Raw genomic sequence first — 21,660 nt, 5'->3', positions numbered from 1 at the left:
TGCATCAAGGATCTGCTCTGAGCCCCTTCTTGTTTGCTCTGGTGATGGACAGGCTGACAGATGAGGTTAGACAGGAATCTCCATGGACTGTGATGTTTGCGGATGACATTGTGATTTGTAGTGAGAGCAGGGAGCAGGTGGAGGAAAATCTAGAGAGATGGAGGTCTGCTCTGGAAAACAGAGGAATGAAGCTTAGCCTCAGTAAGACAGAATACATGTGTGTCAATGAGAGGGACCCAGGTGGAACGGTGAGGTTACAGGGAGCAGAGGTGAAGAAAGGTGCAGGACTTCAAGTACTTAGGGTCAACGGTTCAGAGCAATGGAGACTGTGGAAAAGAGGTGAAGAGGCGAGTGCGAGCAGGTTGGAACGGGTGGAGAAAAGTGTCAGATGTGTTGTGTGATAAAAGAGTATCAGCAAGAATGAAAGGAAAGGTGTTGAAGACGGTGGTGAGACCAGCGATGTTGTACAGCTTAGAGACAGCGGCACTGAAGAAAAGACAAGAGGCAGAGCTGGAAGTAGCAGAGCTTAAGATGTTGTCAGTTGGTGAGACTACAGTGTGACCTCCGTTCATTGGAAATGGTACATTTCTCTCAGCCCTACTGTATGTATGTAATGTAATAAGCAGCTGAATTTCAAAATAAAAATCTTGCTTCCAGCGCAGTTTCACATGATTCATGCACAGCCCCACTCTCTCTCTCTTACTGTTACAGAGTGCAGCTAAAAGCCAGGTTCTCCCTCCCACTCACCACCTCGTCAGTTTTCTGTTCCTTCCTGCAGGCTCTCTCTCCCTTCACATCATTGCTTCTTTTCAACATCTTTTTTAAGGCATGTGTTGTTCTTTGGATAGATTTATACCTACATATGTTGGTACTGATTGGTGTAGATGATCACATTATTCTAGAGCGACTTACGGTGTAACAGCATTGAAAATCAATAATCATGTATTATTAAGACTGTCAGCAGTTGTACAGTAAGGAGCAGATGGTTGGGATAGTGGCAGTGTCAGGACAGTAAAAAAGCTAAATAACATAATTACACACATAGATTTTGAGAATGGTCACAAATGGTCACTTTTTTTGCACTGCAACTTCCCTAAAAATTAAAATTCTGACTGTTGACCCTGAAACTCTGATCTGTCTATATGGTTTCATACAGTATTATGACACAAGGCATAACAATAAATGCTTTGGGATTTGCAATTACAATATGTGTTGTAAACTAAACCAATCCCCAGTCCAAGTATTCCAATTAATTTTGAGTAAGTTTTTTCCATAATATGACTTGAAACCTTTTGTGTGGAAGTTCAGAGATGCCAACATTAAAATGAAATTGTAAAGAAAAAATTCCAAATTTCATTTTTGACAATGAATCACTACTGCCAAAATGAAAATGAAAGCTCTTCTGCCAAATACTTTTCAATGTGTACTGCTAAGTATAACATTGCCATAATTATAATTAAAAGTGAATTTGAAATTTGTATCCCTGAGTTAACTTGAAGTGAGTTTAATTCAAAGTCCACTGACATCACATTTAGTCATTAGCAATATATTGTTCCACATATGTATGTTATTTGAGTAAAACTGAAAATGAAATAATAACAATTTTCATTTTCACATCCTCGTATGGACATTTCATTTTCAAAGACTTAACCTGCTGTACAGTGGACAATATTCAAATGCAATAAGCGAGACAGCGCCCCCAGTCTATTGCATCTACATGTCACCGTGCTCTTTTGGTGTCAACAATTACAAGTTAGGGCGTCAGTTCTTACCAAGTTCTACCTACCGACCTGGGCCAGCTTTACGCACCAACCGGAAGTAGCAGTGTTTGTCTGTCACTGGGACAATGACAGCAGCTTGGCTGGTGTGGGAAATAACCACTTTGGCTGAGCAGCTTGACAGCAACCTCATCTCGCCAACAGAGGCTCATGACAGAGCTGAGCAGTTAAAGACCAGCTTAACAGGAGTAAAAGTCAGGGAAATCGCGGAGCTTTATGGGGTGTGTCAGAAAACCATCCATCGGAGGATGCAACAACAAGGATCGTTAGCTAGTAAGCTCAGTTAGCCATGCAGCTAGTAGTCCTATTGCTCGCTGACTCTCTACAGAATGGGAGTTCGGAGCACTGGGGAGTGCCCGGGGCAGGAAGGACCTGGCGGGGGAGTGGCACCGGAATGGGCACCAGAACTGGGCTTAACAGCTTTCAAGTGAACATGACCAGGACCGAACACAGCATCCGAGACCGACGGAAGCCAGTTTGATGACAGGGAATACAAGTACCTAGGTGATTTACAGCGGCTTTAAGGAGTGTCAAAGGAGAACACAAGACAAGTGATTTACAGAGCAGCTATGTGCTGTAGCAGACAAAAAAAAAAAAAAAAAATATTTAATTGTTGTTGGACTTTAAGTAATAATTTTAGCTTCTATCAAATGTACTGTAATGTCAATATATTTTCATTTAAATAATGGCAATGTTTTCCCAGGCTTCAGTTGCAAAATCAGTCATCCATCAAAACCATTTGTCATGATATAAGATCTGATTGGCTGAAACACACCAATCCATTGCTTAGGTTTTGGGGCTAGAATGCCATGTCTGCCTAGGATAAGTGAATTTGGGCTGTATTAAGATTGCATTGCTTGGAGGTCCAGTCAAAAAGGAGCAATCCACCTATTCAACTCTGACACTTAAACTTGAACATGCCTGAACAAAAGACAGTCCTTGATGTTTTAATTATATCATTTTCAATAATATATGCATTTTTTTATTTTTACACTTAATAGCAGCTTTTTTGTTAGTAATAGTAAAATGTATTGAGTTAGTCACTTACCCATCCAGCTTTATATGAAATGTATTAACTATGAACTCTTTTTGTTACTGTGCTTCCACCACAGCCCAATGGAGAAACACTGTCCATGGAGACACAAATTGGGGATTTTATACTAAAAAGACTGTAATTGTGGAAGATACCCACTTGATTTGATTAATTCAGACAGCTGAAGCCTAATATAAGCTTCAGATAAACTTTAGAAAACATGTGCACAAAATGAGGACTGTGGCTTTTGTGCCCCATCACACATTTTGAAGGGATCTCTTAATGGCCAGTATGAACAGGAGGAATAACAGCAAGCAAAACCTGTTTCAATGTTCATATGGGCACCTGCCTATTGTTTTAAGATAGTGAGAACCTATCCTTAGAGACAAATGTGGTAGAAGAAACAGAAACTCCAAAAGAAGAGCCAGTTTATGGTAGGAAATAAACCAACTCAACTACCTCAGAGGTTGGTGTTATCAGTGATTCTCCCTCTGTGTCTGTGACACTGTTACCAATGTGAATCAGAGCCCTCACTCCTCCCTGCAGGAAATTCAGCTGCAGTTTCATGATGCTGACTGTGAAGGCTGTCTTACACTTTGCTCCCTACAGTCAAACAAAGAACATCAGGAAGCCAAACAGCCAATGTTTGCTGGAGATCAGTTTTCTGTTCTCACAGCTTTTATGAAATCTCAGCTATTAAAAGCCTCTCTGAGTGATGGATTAGAGGTTGCCATAGCAATACAACACAATCTTGGCAGAGTAGTACGATGCCCTCTCACCCAAACCTGCCTCCTCACTTAATGTTCTAGGAATAGTTCAGCCTGTGTAAAGATGAGGAAAGATGGACTACAAGCAATCAATGGACGGGGACCGATGTGATGGTAAAAAGAACAAATTGTAAAAAATGGCAATAAACTGCTTGAGTGAGTACGCTCTTTATTACTTTTCATGTTTAATGTAAGAATGGCATTGCAGAGGATCATAAATCACATTAGTACATTGGCATCAGCATCATGTCACCTTACATGCACAGGCTGTAATTACTGTGCATGCAAAGCAGGCAACCATCATATCGCTGTGGTAAAGTTCTTCACATTACCAAAATATACATCAAATGACACAGTTCCACAGTCGGGAACTAACCTTGCTGCTGAACTGTGTGGAACATGATCATACTGTATACTGTCACTTCATTTTCTACTTAAAAGTACCCAGTTTTCTTCTTTTCTGTCCTACTGTTTGTAGAGGTCAGACAGTGGTGAAGGTGAAGCGAGTGACATGTTGGTAATCCTCACCAGGACGCAGAAGACAGTCAGGAAACGAAGTCTGAAGACACACACACACACACACACACACACACACAGAGAACACCTTGTAATACCCAGTAATATTAGACCGGTTGCTCAACCTTGAGCTCAGAACCTTACATAGGGTTCCTGGAAATACAGACAGGGCTGCAGGAGATTTGACAGGTTAACACACTGGTAATAGGGGTGAAAACTTAAAATGATAAACATTACATACAACAATACTGAATGATGTGGTACCTATTCTTCAGTACCATTGTTCTTGTTCATGTAAGCTACAGTTACATCTCTCACCTCTGTCTTAGCTGTCAGTCAAGCACAAACAAACCCCCCTTGAGGCTAGGAGGCTGAAGGAGAATTTCTGATTGTCAAGTCAATTTTATTCATACTGTATATCCCAAAAATCACAGTTCACTAATTTGCCTCAGAGAGCTTTACAATCTGTTCAACATACGGCACCCTCTATCCGTAGACCCTCCTCCAAATCTCCAAATATGTTTAATCTTCTTTTCAGTAATAAAAACATATTAACAATATATATGAAAATCTCTTTGATATGATTTTTGACTGCAAAAAAGGTTGGGTTTTACCATGGTACTTTTTTTTTCCATTTTTGTTTTAACAACCAACGGATGCTAATGCTAACGTGAGTGACACTGAAACTTGAAGCTTGAAGCTAATCCAGAAGGCACAATCTCCATCTGGCCCACCAACGACTCTCCCTTGAGACAGCTCAGACATCTTTCCAGCAAACATGACGAGACGTTCCGGAAGATTTCAGTGATTGAAATGACAACAGGTGCAACTTCTAAACAAACTGAGAAAGTGTCCTCTGCAGTTGAACAACTTGTTATGGATGTTAATCGACATAAAGAAATTCTGAAGGACACGAGTTGAATAATAACTCGAGTTCAAAAGTGTAGCCTATAATTTTGATTAAATAACTAAATTGAAAAAGGCATCAGTTACATACAAACTGTTAAGGTTTGCCCTGATGTTATTTTGTTGTTTTCAATACCACTAATGTTTTTAACTGTTTTACTCTTAGAGATATAATAAGTTATTATGACAATATGAGTAACCAATCTCTAAACTATGTTGTTTTTCTAAACTATTTTTTTATTCTATTGGGAAATTTCTTTATTTATAAACTTAAGTTTTTAGGTTCACAACCCTCTTTCCCTCTTTTTTTGATTTAATTTAACTCAATGCTTAACTCTCTTAACTCTCGTACAAAAAATAAAAACAGCAACAGGTTCTTAGAATATTACAGAAACATATGATAAAACCCCTGGAAGTCAAATTAGTTGCTCTTTGATAATGTCTGTCCTTATTTATTTATTTTAAGATTTTTATTTAGTTTTGGATTATTATTATTATTATTATTATTATTATTATAATTATTTAATTTTCTACTTATTTAGAATATTTGTCTCTGATTGCATTCATTTAGTTTGATTTCATCTCTTCATTTAAACTCTTTAAGACGACGAGACGGAGCAACGGCAACAGGCAGCACGTGCGTTGGTGCATGCGCACTTAAATGTGGACTCTTAAACATCAGATCTCTGTCATCTAAAGCTGTACTGGTGAAAGATTTAATATCAGAGTATCATATTGACTTATTCTGTCTTACTGAAACCTGGCTGGGTCAAGAAGCCTAAATTTGTTAGCCTAAATTAATCCACTCCACCCAGTCATATTAATACTCACATTCCTCGAGTCACTGGCCGAGGAGGTGGAGTAGCAGCCATCTTCGACTCAAGCCTATTAATCAACCCTAAACCTAAACTAAATTATAATTTATTCGAAAGCCTTGTTCTTAGTCTGTCACACCCGACCTGGAAAACACGACAGACAATTCTATTTGTTATAGTATACCGCGCTCCTGGTCCTTATTTTGAATTTTTATCTGAATTCTCAGAGTTTTTATCAAGTCTAGTCCTTAAAACAGATAAAGTGGTTATTGTAGGTGATTTTAATATTCATGTGGACGTTGAAAATGATAGCTTTACTACTGCGTTTATCCCATTATTACATTAGAATGGCTTTTGTCAGAGTGTACACGAAGCCACTCACTGTTTTAAACACACCCTCGACCTTGTTGTGATATACAGCATTGAAATTGAACATTTAATAGTCTTTCCACAGAATCCTTCATTATCGGACCATTATTTAATAACTTTTGAACTCCTATTGCTGGACTACACGCCATTAGGCAAAAACTCCTACTCTAGATGTCTATCTGATAGTGCTGTGGCTAGATTCAAGGAAGCAATCCCATTTGCATTTCATTCAATGCTATGTCTCAATATAACAGAGGACTCCTATGCAAATCGCAGCCCCTCCCAAATTGACCATCTTGTTGATAGTGCTGCTCACTGCGAACGACACTCGATTCTATCGCCCCTCTAAAAAAGAAGATAATAAAACAAAGAAGGTTAGCTCCATGGTATAACCCCCAAACCTGCAAATTAAAGGAAACATCACGAAAACTTCCAACAATCTGGAAGAATCTCGTTTAGTCTGGCAAGATAGTCTTAAAACATATAGGAAGGCCCTCCATAATGCCAGAGCAGCTTACTACTCATCATTAACCCCAGGTTTCTTTTCAGCACTGTAGCCCAGCTGACAGAGAGTCACAGCTCTATTGAACCATGTATTCCTATAGCCCTCAGTAGTAACAACTTCATGAGCTTCTTTAATGATAAAATTTTAACTATTAGAGAAAAAATTAATCGAGTCCTGACTTCAACCGGTGCCGACTTGTCTTTAAACACAGGAAACTTGGAAACAGCTGTAGAGCCTGATGTGTGTTTTGGCTGCTTTGCTCCTGTCTACCTTCTTCAGCTGACTTTGACGATTAATTCATCTAAGCCATCAACCTGTCTCTTAGACCCCATTCCAACTAGGCTGCTTAAAGACGTTTTACCCATAGTTAGTACCTCTTTACTGGATATAATCAATCTGTCTTTATTAACTGGCTATGTACGACAGTCTTTTAAAGTAGCTGTAATTAAACCGCTTCTTAAAAAGCCCACTCTTGATCCAGGGGTTTTAGCCAACTATAGACCTACAGTATATCTAACCTTCCCTTTCTCTCTCTTGAGAAAGCAGTCATCAATCAGTTGTGTGACTTTCTAAATAACAATAGTTTATTTGAGGATTTTCAGTCAGGGTTTAGAGTGCATCATAGCACAGAGACAGCACTGGTGAAAATTACAAAAGACCTTTTAATTGCATCGGACAATGGACTTGTCTCTGTCTTGTTAGATCTTAGTGCTGCGTTCGACACCATTGACCATCACATCCTATTACAGAGACTGGAACGTGTAATTGGCATTAAAGGAGCCGCACTAAGCTGGTTTAAATCCTATCTATCAGATCGATCTCAGTTTGTACATGTTAACGGTGAGTCCTCAGTGCACGCCAAAGTTAGTCACGGAGATTCTGTGCTTGGACCGATTCTATTCACCTTATATGTGCTTCCTTTATGCAATATTAAACTTTCATTGTTATGCGGATGATACATAATTATATCTTTTGATCAAGCCAGATGAAACTAACCAGTTAGCTAAACTTCAAGCATGCCTTAAGGACATAAAAATCTTGATGACCTGCAGTTTTCTATGTTAAACTCTGACAAAACTGAAGTTATTGTATTTGGTCCCAAACACATTCTAGATACATTATCAAAAGATTTAATTGCTCTAGACGGCATTGCCCTGGCCTCCAGCAGCACCGTGAGGAACCTCAGAGTTATCTTTGATCAGGATTCATCCTTTAACTCCCACATGAAAACAAATTTCAAGGACTGACTTCTTTCACCTACGTAACATTGCAAAAATCAGACACATCCTGCCTCAAAATGATGCCGAAAAATTAGTCCATGCATTTCTTACTTCTAGGCTGGACTACTGCAATTCCTTATTATCAGGCTGCCTGAATAAGTCCCTTAAGAGTCTCCAGTTGATCCAGAATGCTGCGGCACGTGTACTGACAAGAACTAGGAAAAGAGATCATATTTCTCCATTATTAGCTTCTCTGCACTGGCTCCCTGTAAAATCCAGAATACAATTTAAAATCCTTCTCCTCACCTACAAAACTCTTAATGGTCAGGCAATATTGTATCTTAAAGATCTCATAGTACCTTATTACCCCACTAGATCACTGCGCTCCCAGGATGCAGGGTTACTGGTGGTTCCTAGAGTCTCCAAAAGTAGACCGGGAGCCAGAGCCTTCAGTTATCAAGCTCCTCTCCTGTGGAACCACATCCCAATTTGGGTTCGGGAGGCAGACACCATGTCCACATTTAAGAGAAGGCTTAAGACTTTTCTCAGCCCACCTGTATTGTGTTGTGTGTGCACTTGTTTGTGCCTGACGTAATTTGTACAATTTCATTCAATAAAGTTGAAAAAAAAGAAAGAGGGGGAAGAGGGACGGGATAAGAGCTACGATAACCCAGCTTGGATCTTAGGCTGCTCCACTACCCAGTCTACTCCTGGCTAATGTCTGGTCGCAAGAAAAAAAAAAGGATGAGATAAGACTCAGGCTAACTCAACAACAGGAAATCAGAGACTGGTGTGCCTTGATCTTTACTGAGACCTGGCTGCATCACAACATCCCGGATGAAGCTATCGCACTCGAGGGGTCCTGAGACATCAGGAGAGACTGGAAAGAGACCTCAACACCAACAACACCAAAGATATGCGGTGAACGATCCAGACCATCACAGGCTACAAAAGCAGGAGTGTGTGAGGCCACGCTACCAGATGAGCTAAACACATTTTATACTCGTTCTGATCACCCCAACAAAGAGTCAGCTGTAAAGTCTACTCTGACTCCAGAGGACCGGCCACTGTCAGTATCCACAGCGGATGTGATAAGAACCCTGCTGAGAATCAATATGAGTAAAGCTGCTGGGCTGATAACACCCCTGGCCGTTTACTTGGTCACTGAAAAAAAACGCGTTAAAAAAAAGAAAAGAAAAGAAGATTGTCATTGAAAAACACATAAGAATGCAAAAAATATCCAAATAAAAAGATTTTTTTAATGCCTGTGTTTTATTTTTCAGTGGAACTTTTTTCAGTACCAGTACAACTTTGTCCAATACAAGTGTTTCAATGATAATATTTCCTTTTTCAGTTCAGGTTTTGTTTCCAATGCCTAAATTTATTTTCAATGCCAAAATTTAAAGTCACTGTCCTGGCTCCACAGAAATCAACAATCTTGCAGACTGGTGCACAGAGAAAACCAACTGCTCAACGTCAGCAAAACCAAGCAGCTGATCGTTGATTTTAGGAAAAAGGAGGCAAAGACACACTTCCCTGTCTACATCAGTGGAGCTGAGGTGGAATCAGAATCAGAAATACTTTATTGATCCCCGAGGGGAAACTCTTTTCTTTGTGCAGGTGAGTAGTTTGAGGTTCCTGGGAATCAGCATCACAGAGAACCTGTTATGGTGCTCTCACATCTCCACCTGGTCTCAGAAATGGCTGTATTTCTTAAGGAAACTTAAGAGGCAAAATTCCTGTACCAAGTTCTTATTAATTTACAGAGGAGCAATAGAAAGCATCCTGACTGGAAACATGACAAGCTGGCATGAGATGTGCATGGCCAGGACCAGAGGGCTCTGCTGCAGGTGATTAAAACCACTCAGAAGATCACTGGTACCAACCAACTGCCCAGCCACAGCCTGTTCGCCCTGCTGCCGTCTGGCAAGAGATACAGAAGTCTCCGCTGCCGTACCACCAGACTACAGAGCAGTTTTTCCCTCAGGCTGACTCCTCAACTCCACTTCATCGTCCACACTCCAGAAGGGGGCTACAATTTTAATTACATTGTGCAGCCCTGTGTTGTAGAATGACAAATAAATGTACCTTGAACCTTGAAATGGTGTTGGACTTAGACTGGATACAGTGTTATATGATGAATGTGTTGCGAATGAATAACTCTACAAGATATGTATATATACTTTAGATATGGTGCCTGGAGATTCATTCTTGACCATAGGAACACATATATGTGGTAACATATTATAAATGCAAGGTTCATTTATTTAGCTTATTCTGGAGCTTTCGACCATATCCCACAGCCCTCTTCAGTGAATATAAGTAAATCTTGAATATTTCACCACACACAACCATTTACTTTCTGTGAAAACCAAGGCTCCAATCCCAAATGTTTTCTTTCACTCCAATTCCACTTCTATGATTGAAACACTGTGGTACCATTTATAAAGTTGGAACTAATGGCTACTTTAATGTTCAATAAATAATGCTTTTAGTTTACTGTTAGATTATGAGTTAACTTACATTAAAAGAAAATTGCAATTTCAACCTTCTCAATAATATAATAAAACCCAACAACAGGATCACTCCATACAGAGAGTTTCTACCCACTATCATCATACCTGGTTGACAGCATCAGGCCAATTCTGTGTCTCTAGACAGAAGGAGCTGTGCTTCCTGTACCTGGCCCCGCCCTTTCCTGTCATCGAGCCATCCAGGAAGTTGGCAGTATAGAATTGGACTCCTGGTTGGCTGGTAGAAACCTCCAGGACACGTCCACTGGCTGGGTGACACACTCTGAGATGAAAAAAGAAGTTTTCCTGCCAGACTTTATTAAAGGCAATTGTATGTGTGTTGTGTGTGTTGTGTGTGTGTATAAAGTGTGTTTGTGAGAAAATGACTTCTGCAGCAAACCTGGCAGCATGCCTCTCTGTCCAGATGTCTCCAGGTGATGACAGACAGAAATTGTGGTCAAACCCTGGACCTGGAACTTCCTTCAGCCGAGGGCCAATCAGAACAGGCTTTCTGAGGTCAAAGGGCGTGCCTTCCACTCCTCTGATCTCTCCTGTGGATGGATTATTGAATGGTGATTGTGTATCACTGAACAAATGTAAGATAATGAAAAAAAAGAGAAAGGAAAAAAAGACAAATTAACATAAATCCAGGTTAATGGCAACAGCTGTGCTGCGATCGGATATATCGCCGTTTATAACGTGTGATCACACAGAAAGTTAGAGATGACAGAAAGTTGTTATGTTAACTTCACTGTCACACAGCCCCGCTGTGAGTAAGGTCACAGTCAATTACTCTGCCGAGTGTCAGCCTGTTACCCCTCTGTTCAGTCTCCTCCTGCTCTCTGAGATGTTACACGTTAACCAGCAGTCATTCATTCATAACCAAAAAAAAGGATGAGATAAGACTCAGGCTAACTCAACAACAGGAAATCAGAGACTGGTGTGCCTTGATCTTTACTGAGACCTGGCTGCATCACAACATCCCGGATGAAGCTATCGCACTCGAGGGGTCCTGAGACATCAGGAGAGACTGGAAAGAGACCTCAACACCAACAACACCAAAGATATGCGGTGAACGATCCAGACCATCACAGGCTACAAAAGCAGGAGTGTGTGAGGCCACGCTACCAGATGAGCTAAACACATTTTATACTCGTTCTGATCACCCCAACAAAGAGTCAGCTGTAAAGTCTACTCTGACTCCAGAGGACCGGCCACTGTCAGTATCCACAGCGGATGTGATAAGAACCCTGCTGAGAATCAATATGAGTAAAGCTGCTGGGCTGATAACACCCCTGGCCGTTTACTTGGTCACTGAAAAAAGCGCGTTAAAAAAAGAAAAGAAAAGAAGATTGTCATTGAAAAACACATAAGAATGCAAAAAATCCAAATAAAAGATTTTTTAATGCCTGTGTTTTATTTTTCAGTGGAACTTTTTTCAGTACCAGTACAACTTTGTCCAATACAAGTGTTTCAATGATAATATTTCCTTTTTCAGTTCAGGTTTTGTTTCCAATGCCTAAATTTATTTTCAATGCCAAAATTTAAAGTCACTGTCCTGGCTCCACAGAAATCAACAATCTTGCAGACTGGTGCACAGAGAAACCAACTGCTCAACGTCAGCAAAACCAAGCAGCTGATCGTTGATTTTAGGAAAAAGGAGGCAAAGACACACTTCCCTGTCTACATCAGTGGAGCTGAGGTGGAATCAGAATCAGAAATACTTTATTGATCCCCGAGGGGAACTCTTTTCTTTGTGCAGGTGAGTAGTTTGAGGTTCCTGGGAATCAGCATCACAGAGAACCTGTTATGGTGCTCTCACATCTCCACCTGGTCTCAGAAATGGCTGTATTTCTTAAGGAAACTTAAGAGGCAAAATTCCTGTACCAAGTTCTTATTAATTTACAGAGGAGCAATAGAAAGCATCCTGACTGGAAACATGACAAGCTGGCATGAGATGTGCATGGCCAGGACCAGAGGGCTCTGCTGCAGGTGATTAAAACCACTCAGAAGATCACTGGTACCAACCAACTGCCCAGCCACAGCCTGTTCGCCCTGCTGCCGTCTGGCAAGAGATACAGAAGTCTCCGCTGCCGTACCACCAGACTACAGAGCAGTTTTTTCCTCAGGCTGACTCCTCAACTCCACTTCATCGTCCACACTCCAGAAGGGGGCTACAATTTTAATTACATTGTGCAGCCCTGTGTTGTAGAATGACAAATAAATGTACCTTGAACCTTGAAATGGTGTTGGACTTAGACTGGATACAGTGTTATATGATGAATGTGTTGCGAATGAATAACTCTACAAGATATGTATATATACTTTAGATATGGTGCCTGGAGATTCATTCTTGACCATAGGAACACATATATGTGGTAACATATTATAAATGCAAGGTTCATTTATTTAGCTTATTCTGGAGCTTTCGACCATATCCCACAGCCCTCTTCAGTGAATATAAGTAAATCTTGAATATTTCACCACACACAACCATTTACTTTCTGTGAAAACCAAGGCTCCAATCCCAAATGTTTTCTTTCACTCCAATTCCACTTCTATGATTGAAACACTGTGGTACCATTTATAAAGTTGGAACTAATGGCTACTTTAATGTTCAATAAATAATGCTTTTAGTTTACTGTTAGATTATGAGTTAACTTACATTAAAAGAAAATTGCAATTTCAACCTTCTCAATAATATAATAAAACCCAACAACAGGATCACTCCATACAGAGAGTTTCTACCCACTATCATCATACCTGGTTGACAGCATCAGGCCAATTCTGTGTCTCTAGACAGAAGGAGCTGTGCTTCCTGTACCTGGCCCCGCCCTTTCCTGTCATCGAGCCATCCAGGAAGTTGGCAGTATAGAATTGGACTCCTGGTTGGCTGGTAGAAACCTCCAGGACACGTCCACTGGCTGGGTGACACACTCTGAGATGAAAAAAGAAGTTTTCCTGCCAGACTTTATTAAAGGCAATTGTATGTGTGTTGTGTGTGTTGTGTGTGTGTATAAAGTGTGTTTGTGAGAAAATGACTTCTGCAGCAAACCTGGCAGCATGCCTCTCTGTCCAGACGTCTCCAGGTGATGACAGACAGAAATTGTGGTCAAACCCTGGACCTGGAACTTCCTTCAGCCGAGGGCCAATAAGAACAGGCTTTCTGAGGTCAAAGGGCGTGCCTTCCACTCCTCTGATCTCTCCTGTGGATGGATTATTGAATGGTGATTGTGTATCACTGAACAAATGTAAGATAATGAAAAAAAGAGAAAGGAAAAAAAGACAAATTAACATAAATCCAGGTTAATGGCAACAGCTGTGCTGCGATCGGATATATCGCCGTTTATAACGTGTGATCACACAGAAAGTTAGAGATGACAGAAAGTTGTTATGTTAACTTCACTGTCACACAGCCCCGCTGTGAGTAAGGTCACAGTCAATTACTCTGCCGAGTGTCAGCCTGTTACCCCTCTGTTCAGTCTCCTCCTGCTCTCTGAGATGTTACACGTTAACCAGCAGTCATTCATTCATAACCAAGCTGCTGCACTGCAGTGATAACATCCATAGTTTTATAATTGCTGCGTCGTCTGAAAAATTCAACATGAATCTAGATTAATGACAAAAGCTTGGTTGTGTATTCAGCTGTACTACCATTTAAAATAAATGATCACAACTTCACTGCCACACAGCCCCTCAGTGGGCAGCTTATGTCATTGTTTTGGGTTGAAAACATAGAGGGCTGAAACGGAAAGAAAAAGATGCATTTTTTAAATTGAACTGGCTTAGTGCTGACGTACTCTGGGACAATACTGTCCAATCTCTCCCCCTCAAACTATCCTCCTGTTGGGGATTTAACAGACAGAAAGTCCAGAGGCTGGGAAAATAGGCAGGACCAGCTTGACAAGACTTGAATACAGCCCTCTACTTTTAACTGTGCATGACACAGAATTGATTCCATATTTTTAAGTTTTGTTCTAATTCGGCCCTTGAGGTGGATTTCCATTCTAGCACAGATTCTGTGATATAAATAAACAGTCATTAGCTCCTCTGTCTCCAGGGGAAACCAAAGCTAATTGCAGAGTAATGAGAACGTTTGTCTGACAGTGCATGAAAGAACACACTCCCACACAAAAGTACAAGTGTTCATGCTTCCACACTTTTGTATTAACAGTGGCATGACAGCAAACATATACAATAATAAAGGTTTATACTGGACAAACCATACAGTAAAGATGGACTCAACATAGACACAAAGTAGATGAGGACTAAAGAGACAGAGACACAAAGACAGAGGCAGAGCCAGGAAGACTGCGGCACAGAGAACACAGAGTTTAGTAGAAAAAGAGCATTCTGCTGTGGAGTTAAAAGACAAGTAAAGATCGAGAGGAAACATAATGTCTATAAAAATATTACAGTTATCAGTCACTACTACATGAGGCCACAACAAGACAGCTGTTGTTTTGTTTATAATGTAGAAAGTCTAGTACCATTCTGCATGTCTTCCTTTATTCACCGTGACCTACAAGCACCGTGGAGCACACACTTTGATCAGACTGCTTTACACATACTTCCCACTACATTTAAATAAATCACTTCCCATTGCTGGGTTCATTTTGTGACAGAACGTGTGATGTAAATCTTACCTGTAGGAATCGATGTGTCATCCACAGGCAGGTAGGACTGTGCAGTGATGGACACCTGATGATCGTAGATATCTGTTGCACCCTACACACACACACACACACACACACACACACACACACACACACACACACACACACACACACACACACACACACACACACACACACACACACACACACACACACACACACACACACACACACACACACACACACACACACCAGAGGGACAAAAGTGTGTCATCAGAGATCTTTCAGTTCATCTGCCAATTCTTCCATGCATGCATTCAACACTTTGGTCCTGAGCAACATATCTTTACAACTGCTGACTACAATGAAACATGCTATGGGTATTCATGGCCCTGTACTCTACTGTCGTGCCACCATCAGGGCAAAAGTTCCACTTGTACAAGAAATCGAGAAATATCAAAATCTAATGGATGGATGGACTTCAAACCGTCCACTTTCATTCTTCCCAGAGGAGGAATCCTCTTTGGAAACTCCATGAGTTGACTTCTTTGTGTCCTGAGTTGGACACTAAATGTTTTAACTTGAACTAACTTTCTGCCTGTCAGCAAAAGGCTTCTGTTTTTTTGAATTTGTACCAAAGTACTGTCTAATGTATACAGAGGAGTAGAGAGTGAAGTCAGAGGCCAAAGAGGTTAGAAAGTCTGTGACCGAAACATTGGCTTGGGTATAAACTTAGTGCTGACAGTGCGCAGGAGTTTACTACCCTCTTTTTACAGGATTGATCAAGTTATTAAAAAAGAACATTAGAATGATTTGTGAATTTCTCAATAGTTTTCTGATTGTTTTGATACAGTAGTTGTTACTTGAATAGAAGTGTAGTTTATTCCTCTCAAACTAGCAAAGCAGTATCCTCTGCCTGACCGCCTTACAGATGAAATAAAAATGCAGTTGCAGAGTTCATACCTGTTCATTGTAATGGAGGAATGCGACCTCATGTGATGTAATGACTCTGTCCACCCCCCTTTACTTTTAATGATCTAGAAGGCATCAACATACCTGTGTGTTCATGTAGAAGTGCTTGCTATCTAAGTTGCTGAGATATTTAACATCTTTAGGTGAGTTCAGAGCTAATATGACAGCAGCTCACATCTCATACCAACTCTTATGCACCTTACTACTGCAATGACCCGCAACACAGCGTAAAGTTAGAGACACTCATTCCTCTGAGGGACTTTAAACTAGCTTATATTTTCAATAATAATTGTGATTGTTTGAATTAGTGTGGCTGTGTATGTGTGTGTTTGTGATGATTGTTTTGTGTGAGTGAATTGTCTAGTTGTGATCTGAGATTTGCTGAATAAATAAAGCCTGCCTAACTAACTCATATTCCTTACCTAACTCATAACTCAACCAACCTCCTCTCTCAGCTTTTCCTCATTTAGTGTTGCCTTTCTCCAGCCTCAGTGTGCACACCGCACCAGCAGTCACACATGCCACAGACCGCCTTCGTAGTTCAGTTTTTTGTTTGAAATTGTACTTTTTGCAGTGTGTATGATGTCCGTGTGTATTTTTATATTGGCACCTTGGGCCATGAGAAGCATTTCGTTCTTGTATACTCTGTATGTGGAAATGACATATAAACAAACTTGATCTTAAATCTCCTTCATTCTACATTAAAGATGATCATAATTAATGGTGAATCGAGTGAACCTTTTTCATATTTCTCTTTCCTCCTGTATTTCTTCCATCTTTCCTACAACAAATACAGCACCGATACACAGGATGATCACACAGCTGATCATGAGCCCTTACCTGTCCAGCCAGGTTGAAGTAGGAGTGGTTGGTGAGATTGATGGGGGTGGTTTTTGTAGACCGGGCTTGGTATTCAACAGTTAGTGTTTCCCCCTGAACACACAATTCAAATTTTACTGAACATCCGCAAACCATTTATTTATATGCAAAATCAATTTAATGTCTGGGCTGAAAAACAGTGGACATTTTAGTTTTTTTTAAATCTGACAAAGTTTTCTAAATTCTGTGAAACAATTGAACAACTGACAACATCAGTACGGTAATTTTGCAATGTGTAAGACAAATTTCTTCAGGGAAAAAGACGGCCTCCTAATTTAGTACTTTATTACTCAACATCTATCAAATCTGGGACCTTTTTCATCCAAGGCTGTTTGGTTTTACCAAAAGTGGTTTGGTTTCCAGAGCTCTGTGCTGACCAAACAGGTGGTTTGGGGCTCATTAAATATAATCATTCATGAGCCAAAATGCTTCAGTCAGATCACCAAAGCAAACCTTCGTAGAACAGAAACATGTTTGGGATGTTTCGAAGGTGATCAGCGCACAGCTGTGAAGTTATGAATCAGGTGTGTTTACCTGTACGGTGTAGGAGACAGAGACCTGGACCTCTCCAGGATAACCCTGGTCTCCATCTGGACTAGTGAGACTCAGCTGTACACCACCTTCCACTGCTGTAGCAAGCCAGATAGCCTGAAGAGACAAACGCATACAAACATGCAGTATTATACAGTATATACATATAGGATTATAAAGTAGTTATTGTTACAAGAGATCAATAACAGGTAATGTGAAATACCTGCATAAATATGAAGCTTCAGCAGTCTGACAGACAAATCAGGTGGATAACTTCCTCCTACCTTTGTCACAATTCTTTAATAACAAAATTAATCTTTATGCTTTGTGTTTAATAACGTGAATATCGACCGATATATACTCACTGGATTTTTCTAACTCTCAAATATCAATATTGATAACGCCTCAAAAATTCTGTTGCTGTGCTTTCGTGAATGTAGCCAAGGATGCATTTTAGTTCCACGTGTGAACAGGGCCCGTATAGTGGGCTAGTACCTCTTTGTCTGCTCTCATTTCTTTTAGTTGGAAATGTATGTACAATGGCAATAACTGGCAACTGCTTTTTGTTTTTTTAAGCCGTGCTAGTGGCAACAGCTATTGGATGGATTGCCATGAAAGTTGCTACAGGCATTTGTGGTCACCAGGGGATGAATCCAATCCACTTTGGTGATCCCGTTACTTTTCCTCTCGCACCACCAGCAGGTAAAAATGTTCTAATCTCTGGTGAATGTCTAAACATCTACTAGATGGGCTGGCACACAGTTTGGTACAGACATTCAGGGTCACCTGCAGCGCTGTCTCTCTGCCTGCCTCTGTCCGTGTGTGTGGCCACGCTCTCCCCTCTTGGCTGTAATAGGTTACATTAAGATACTTTGAGTCTGTAGCAACTCAAACCCACATTTACCTGCAACTGGGTGGTGAAACAAGAACAAAGATGGGAAAACAAACTTTTAAGCTTTCAACAAGCTCATTCAAGTTGATGAAACAACACATCTTCACTCAGTCTTACCTTGTTGAAGCCCCGCAGGCCTCCATGCAGTGCATTAGGTCCATTATTGACATCTAGTTGGAACTCTCTTCCCTCCACTACAAAGCGTCCCTGTGCGATCCTGTTGGCCACGCGGCCCACTATAGCTCCCAGGTACCGCTTATCTGACACATAACCTGACAACACAACACGCGTTATTACTAGCTTACATTCACCTCACTTACTGTCTCATCTCTTTCCAGAAGCATCTCCCACTAAGTTCATATAGTATTACTATGAATGTTTTATACATGTTTCTTAGCATATTCAAGTGCTGCCTAAAATGTTTTTACTGAAATTAAAAACAACCAAACGAACACTGTTGCTCTGGCATGACATAATGCAGCAGCTCAATTCTGAAACTCTACTACCAGAAAAACAGACCTATGTCATACATTTTATTTGGTTTTAACAAGGCAATACCTTTTTTCTGTGATTTGAATGTGATCCTCAATGCAATTTGTTTAATAAATGCAAAAATAATAAACACGAGAAACAGCCTGGGGTTAAATAAAGACTGGTAGCTACCTATCATCTTACACACCATGAATACTGATGCAAACATTTTCTATTTTAATTCTGAAAGCCACATGTAAGCATCCTGTTACTACAAAAGTTACTTCATTTCTTGTTGCACAACATCTTCCCTCAAATCTTAATGTGTGCGGTGGCCCTGCTCACATACAGTGCTACAACAAACATCATTTTCAGTTATGTAATTCTGAAATCTAAATATTTCATTCATTTTGACACTTTTATGCAGCCTAGTGCTATGTGTGGAAGAAAACAGTTATTTCCATCCTACCTTCCAGGTCATCATAGCCCAGGACTACATCTTCCTTCTGACCATCTTTCCCTCTGCTGCACACAGACCTGATGATGGCACCCAGGGTGAGAACCTCCACGCGCACCTGGGAGGACTGGAGGACCCACAGGTCCACACTGCCCAGGCCGGGCACCTCTCCCCACTGCTGATGGCTCACCTGAGTCATCCTGGACCTTACAACAACCACAACAGGGCAGTACAGAACAGGACGCCACCTTCTATATTACATTTATTTAGCTGACGCTTTTATCCATAGTGACTTACAATAAGTGCATTCCAACCATGTGGATACAATCCAAAAATTAACATCATGGATAAAATGTTAAAACGTGGAGGCTATATAAACATCTCACCATAACAGGTCATATATATATATATATATATATATATATATATATATATATATGCGCAGATACCACGTCCGGCTTGTGAAAAGCGTCTCTGCCACCGCCATCTTGCAGCAAGGTTCTGGCCAGTTCACATAGAAAATGCCAGACTTTTGCGCTGCTTTTGGATGTTCTAATGAAAGAAATGCCAAACTCATGCAACAGGGAATGACATTTCACACGTGCAAAGGTATTTTACTGTTTCAAATGTGTTAAATTTTGATATATCACAATAAGTAAACCTTCTTTTAAGCTAACATAAAGTTAAGTGACTGTTCTGATACTAAACTATGCCACTTTGTCAGGTAAAAAAAGATGAACATTTTTATTGAAGTAATATATCAGTAAGATGCTGAAAATTATATTTATATTTGTTAGTTTTTATAAATAACGTGCAACTTACAATGTAAATAAGCACAATATGAATATTTCACTATAAATGTGATTAAAAACAGAATTGTGAAGCCTGCTAGAAGTCTTCATTTCCAAACTTTTTTACAAAATTTTATTATGGCAACCATTTTACAATGCAGTAAGAAAAAATAAAATACTTAGAAACTAATTACTTTGGGTAGGTTCATCTCAAATATTAGCTATACTATAGAAATCGTAGAAAAGGTTTCGGTCGTAGTCGTCTGGACACTGTTTTCAGAATCAAGACGTTTCGGCTCCCATCCGGAAGTCATTCTCAATTGTGAAAATGGTCTGAGAACTCAGTGTCCAGATGACCACGACTGAAACCTTTTCTACGATGGAACACTCCTGGACGAATGAGGGACTACGCCGTCTATACTATAGAAACATTAGTTACTATTTACAAAAGATTGTAGCTATTTTGGTGGCATTTTTAATAGTAAAATGGTTTTAAGTATCCTGTATCATAAGTTCACGTCTGGCATTAGTAACCAACCAAACAGCTGGACTAGCAGTTCTTGTGATTCTGTGGACACGCGCTCCTTGACAGGCCTACAGGCATTAGGCGCGCTTCCCCGTACCAATATGGCGGCCGCACAGCGACCAATGCGGTCTCTACTGTATACACCATGTATATAAAGAACGCATGTTGCCCATGGTATACACTCACCGGCCATTTCATTAGGTACACCTTGCCAGTACCGGTGCCGCACCAGACTCTGTGTCTAAACCCAAACCATGATCTTTTTTCCTAAACCTAGCCAAGTGGGTTTGGTTCCTGAACCTAACCAAACCGCGCCTGTGCCATAGCGTTAACCACGTGTTGGGAAGCCTTTCTGGCAAAAAGCCCCGAGGGCTTACGTTAACGTCCCATTTGGGTCACAGATGTCTGTGTCGGACCCGTGGCAGAGATTCAGAGCTGCTGGGAACGTTCCTCAGAGATCGCGGGCCATACTGACATGACAGCACCACGCAGCTGCTGCACATCCAGATGGTTCTGTGCTGGACTGAGATCTGGTGACTGTGGAGGCCACCGGAATGCAGTGAACTCGTTGTCATGTTCCAGAAACCAGCTTGAGATGATGTGAGCTTTGTGACGTGGCGCGTTATCCGTCAGAAGACTTCTTCTTCTTCTTCTTCTGTAAACGCTAGAGGTGGTTGGTTGTGCTGCGTTCAGAGTCGCTTCAGTCAGCTTTCTTCCCCAGTCTCATGCTCGGTTTGAACTTCAGCAGAACGCGCAGCTGAACAGGTGTACCTAATAAAGTGTCCGGGGAGTGTACATGTATGGTGACAGGTAAACAGTCTCTCACACACACACACACAACTTCGGGAAGTCGAATAACAAGTTGCCGGCATGTTAACTGCTTGCCAACTGGTTTGAACCATACAGTAAGTTAACTGCATGAGAAATGTATCGATGCTAGTTGCAACAACTGCGGTTCATTAGACTGTCTCTCACCTCAGACCGGTTCGTCCGCCCACAGCCTTCGGACCTTGACATGTTTACGTCCGACGTTCTTCCTCTTTGTGTTTATTGGCGGATCGCTAACCAACGTAAAGGGTGCATACCGCCACCTACTGTATCGG

At 40.8% G+C, this 21,660-nt stretch overlaps 1 protein-coding gene across 7 annotated transcripts; it reads right to left on the bottom strand.

The window, feature by feature from the left end:
• Positions 1-3,730: 3,730 nt before the first annotated feature.
• Positions 3,731-21,660, bottom strand: galm (galactose mutarotase). Of its 7 annotated transcripts, none has more exons than XM_044213050.1 (10): positions 21,533-21,659; positions 19,253-19,446; positions 18,430-18,584; positions 18,325-18,330; positions 17,424-17,537; positions 16,851-16,943; positions 15,069-15,150; positions 13,478-13,628; positions 13,186-13,360; positions 3,731-4,137 (listed from the first exon to the last, which is right to left on the bottom strand). In XM_044213050.1, exons 2-10 carry the CDS (start codon positions 19,437-19,439, stop codon positions 4,060-4,062), a joined length of 1,041 nt encoding a protein of 346 aa, XP_044068985.1. In that variant the 5' UTR covers positions 19,440-19,446; positions 21,533-21,659; the 3' UTR covers positions 3,731-4,059. The 7 variants fall into 7 exon arrangements, with proteins under 7 accessions (XP_044068985.1, XP_044068986.1, XP_044068987.1 ...); XM_044213051.1 differs by lacking the exons at positions 13,186-13,360; positions 13,478-13,628 and adding exons at positions 10,531-10,705; positions 10,823-10,973; XM_044213055.1 differs by lacking the exon at positions 3,731-4,137 and adding an exon at positions 12,594-12,623.

Source organism: Siniperca chuatsi, linkage group LG11 (assembly GCF_020085105.1).
Source record: "Siniperca chuatsi isolate FFG_IHB_CAS linkage group LG11, ASM2008510v1, whole genome shotgun sequence".
Taxonomy (NCBI): Eukaryota; Metazoa; Chordata; class Actinopteri; order Centrarchiformes; family Sinipercidae; genus Siniperca; species Siniperca chuatsi.
This window is presented reverse-complemented; position numbering and strand designations above follow the sequence as displayed.

Bases quoted from the DNA above. Each gene is read 5' to 3' on its own strand.
- galm (XM_044213050.1), bottom strand. From the start codon at position 19,439: ATGACTCAGGTGAGCCATCAGCAGTGGGGAGAGGTGCCCGGCCTGGGC. The intron at 18,585-19,252 runs GTAGGATGGAAA...TTGTGTTGTCAG, and splicing joins GGGCTATGATGACCTGGAAG to GTTATGTGTCAGATAAGCGG. The intron at 13,629-15,068 runs GTAAGATTTACA...ATCCATCCACAG, and splicing joins TGACACATCGATTCCTACAG to GAGAGATCAGAGGAGTGGAA.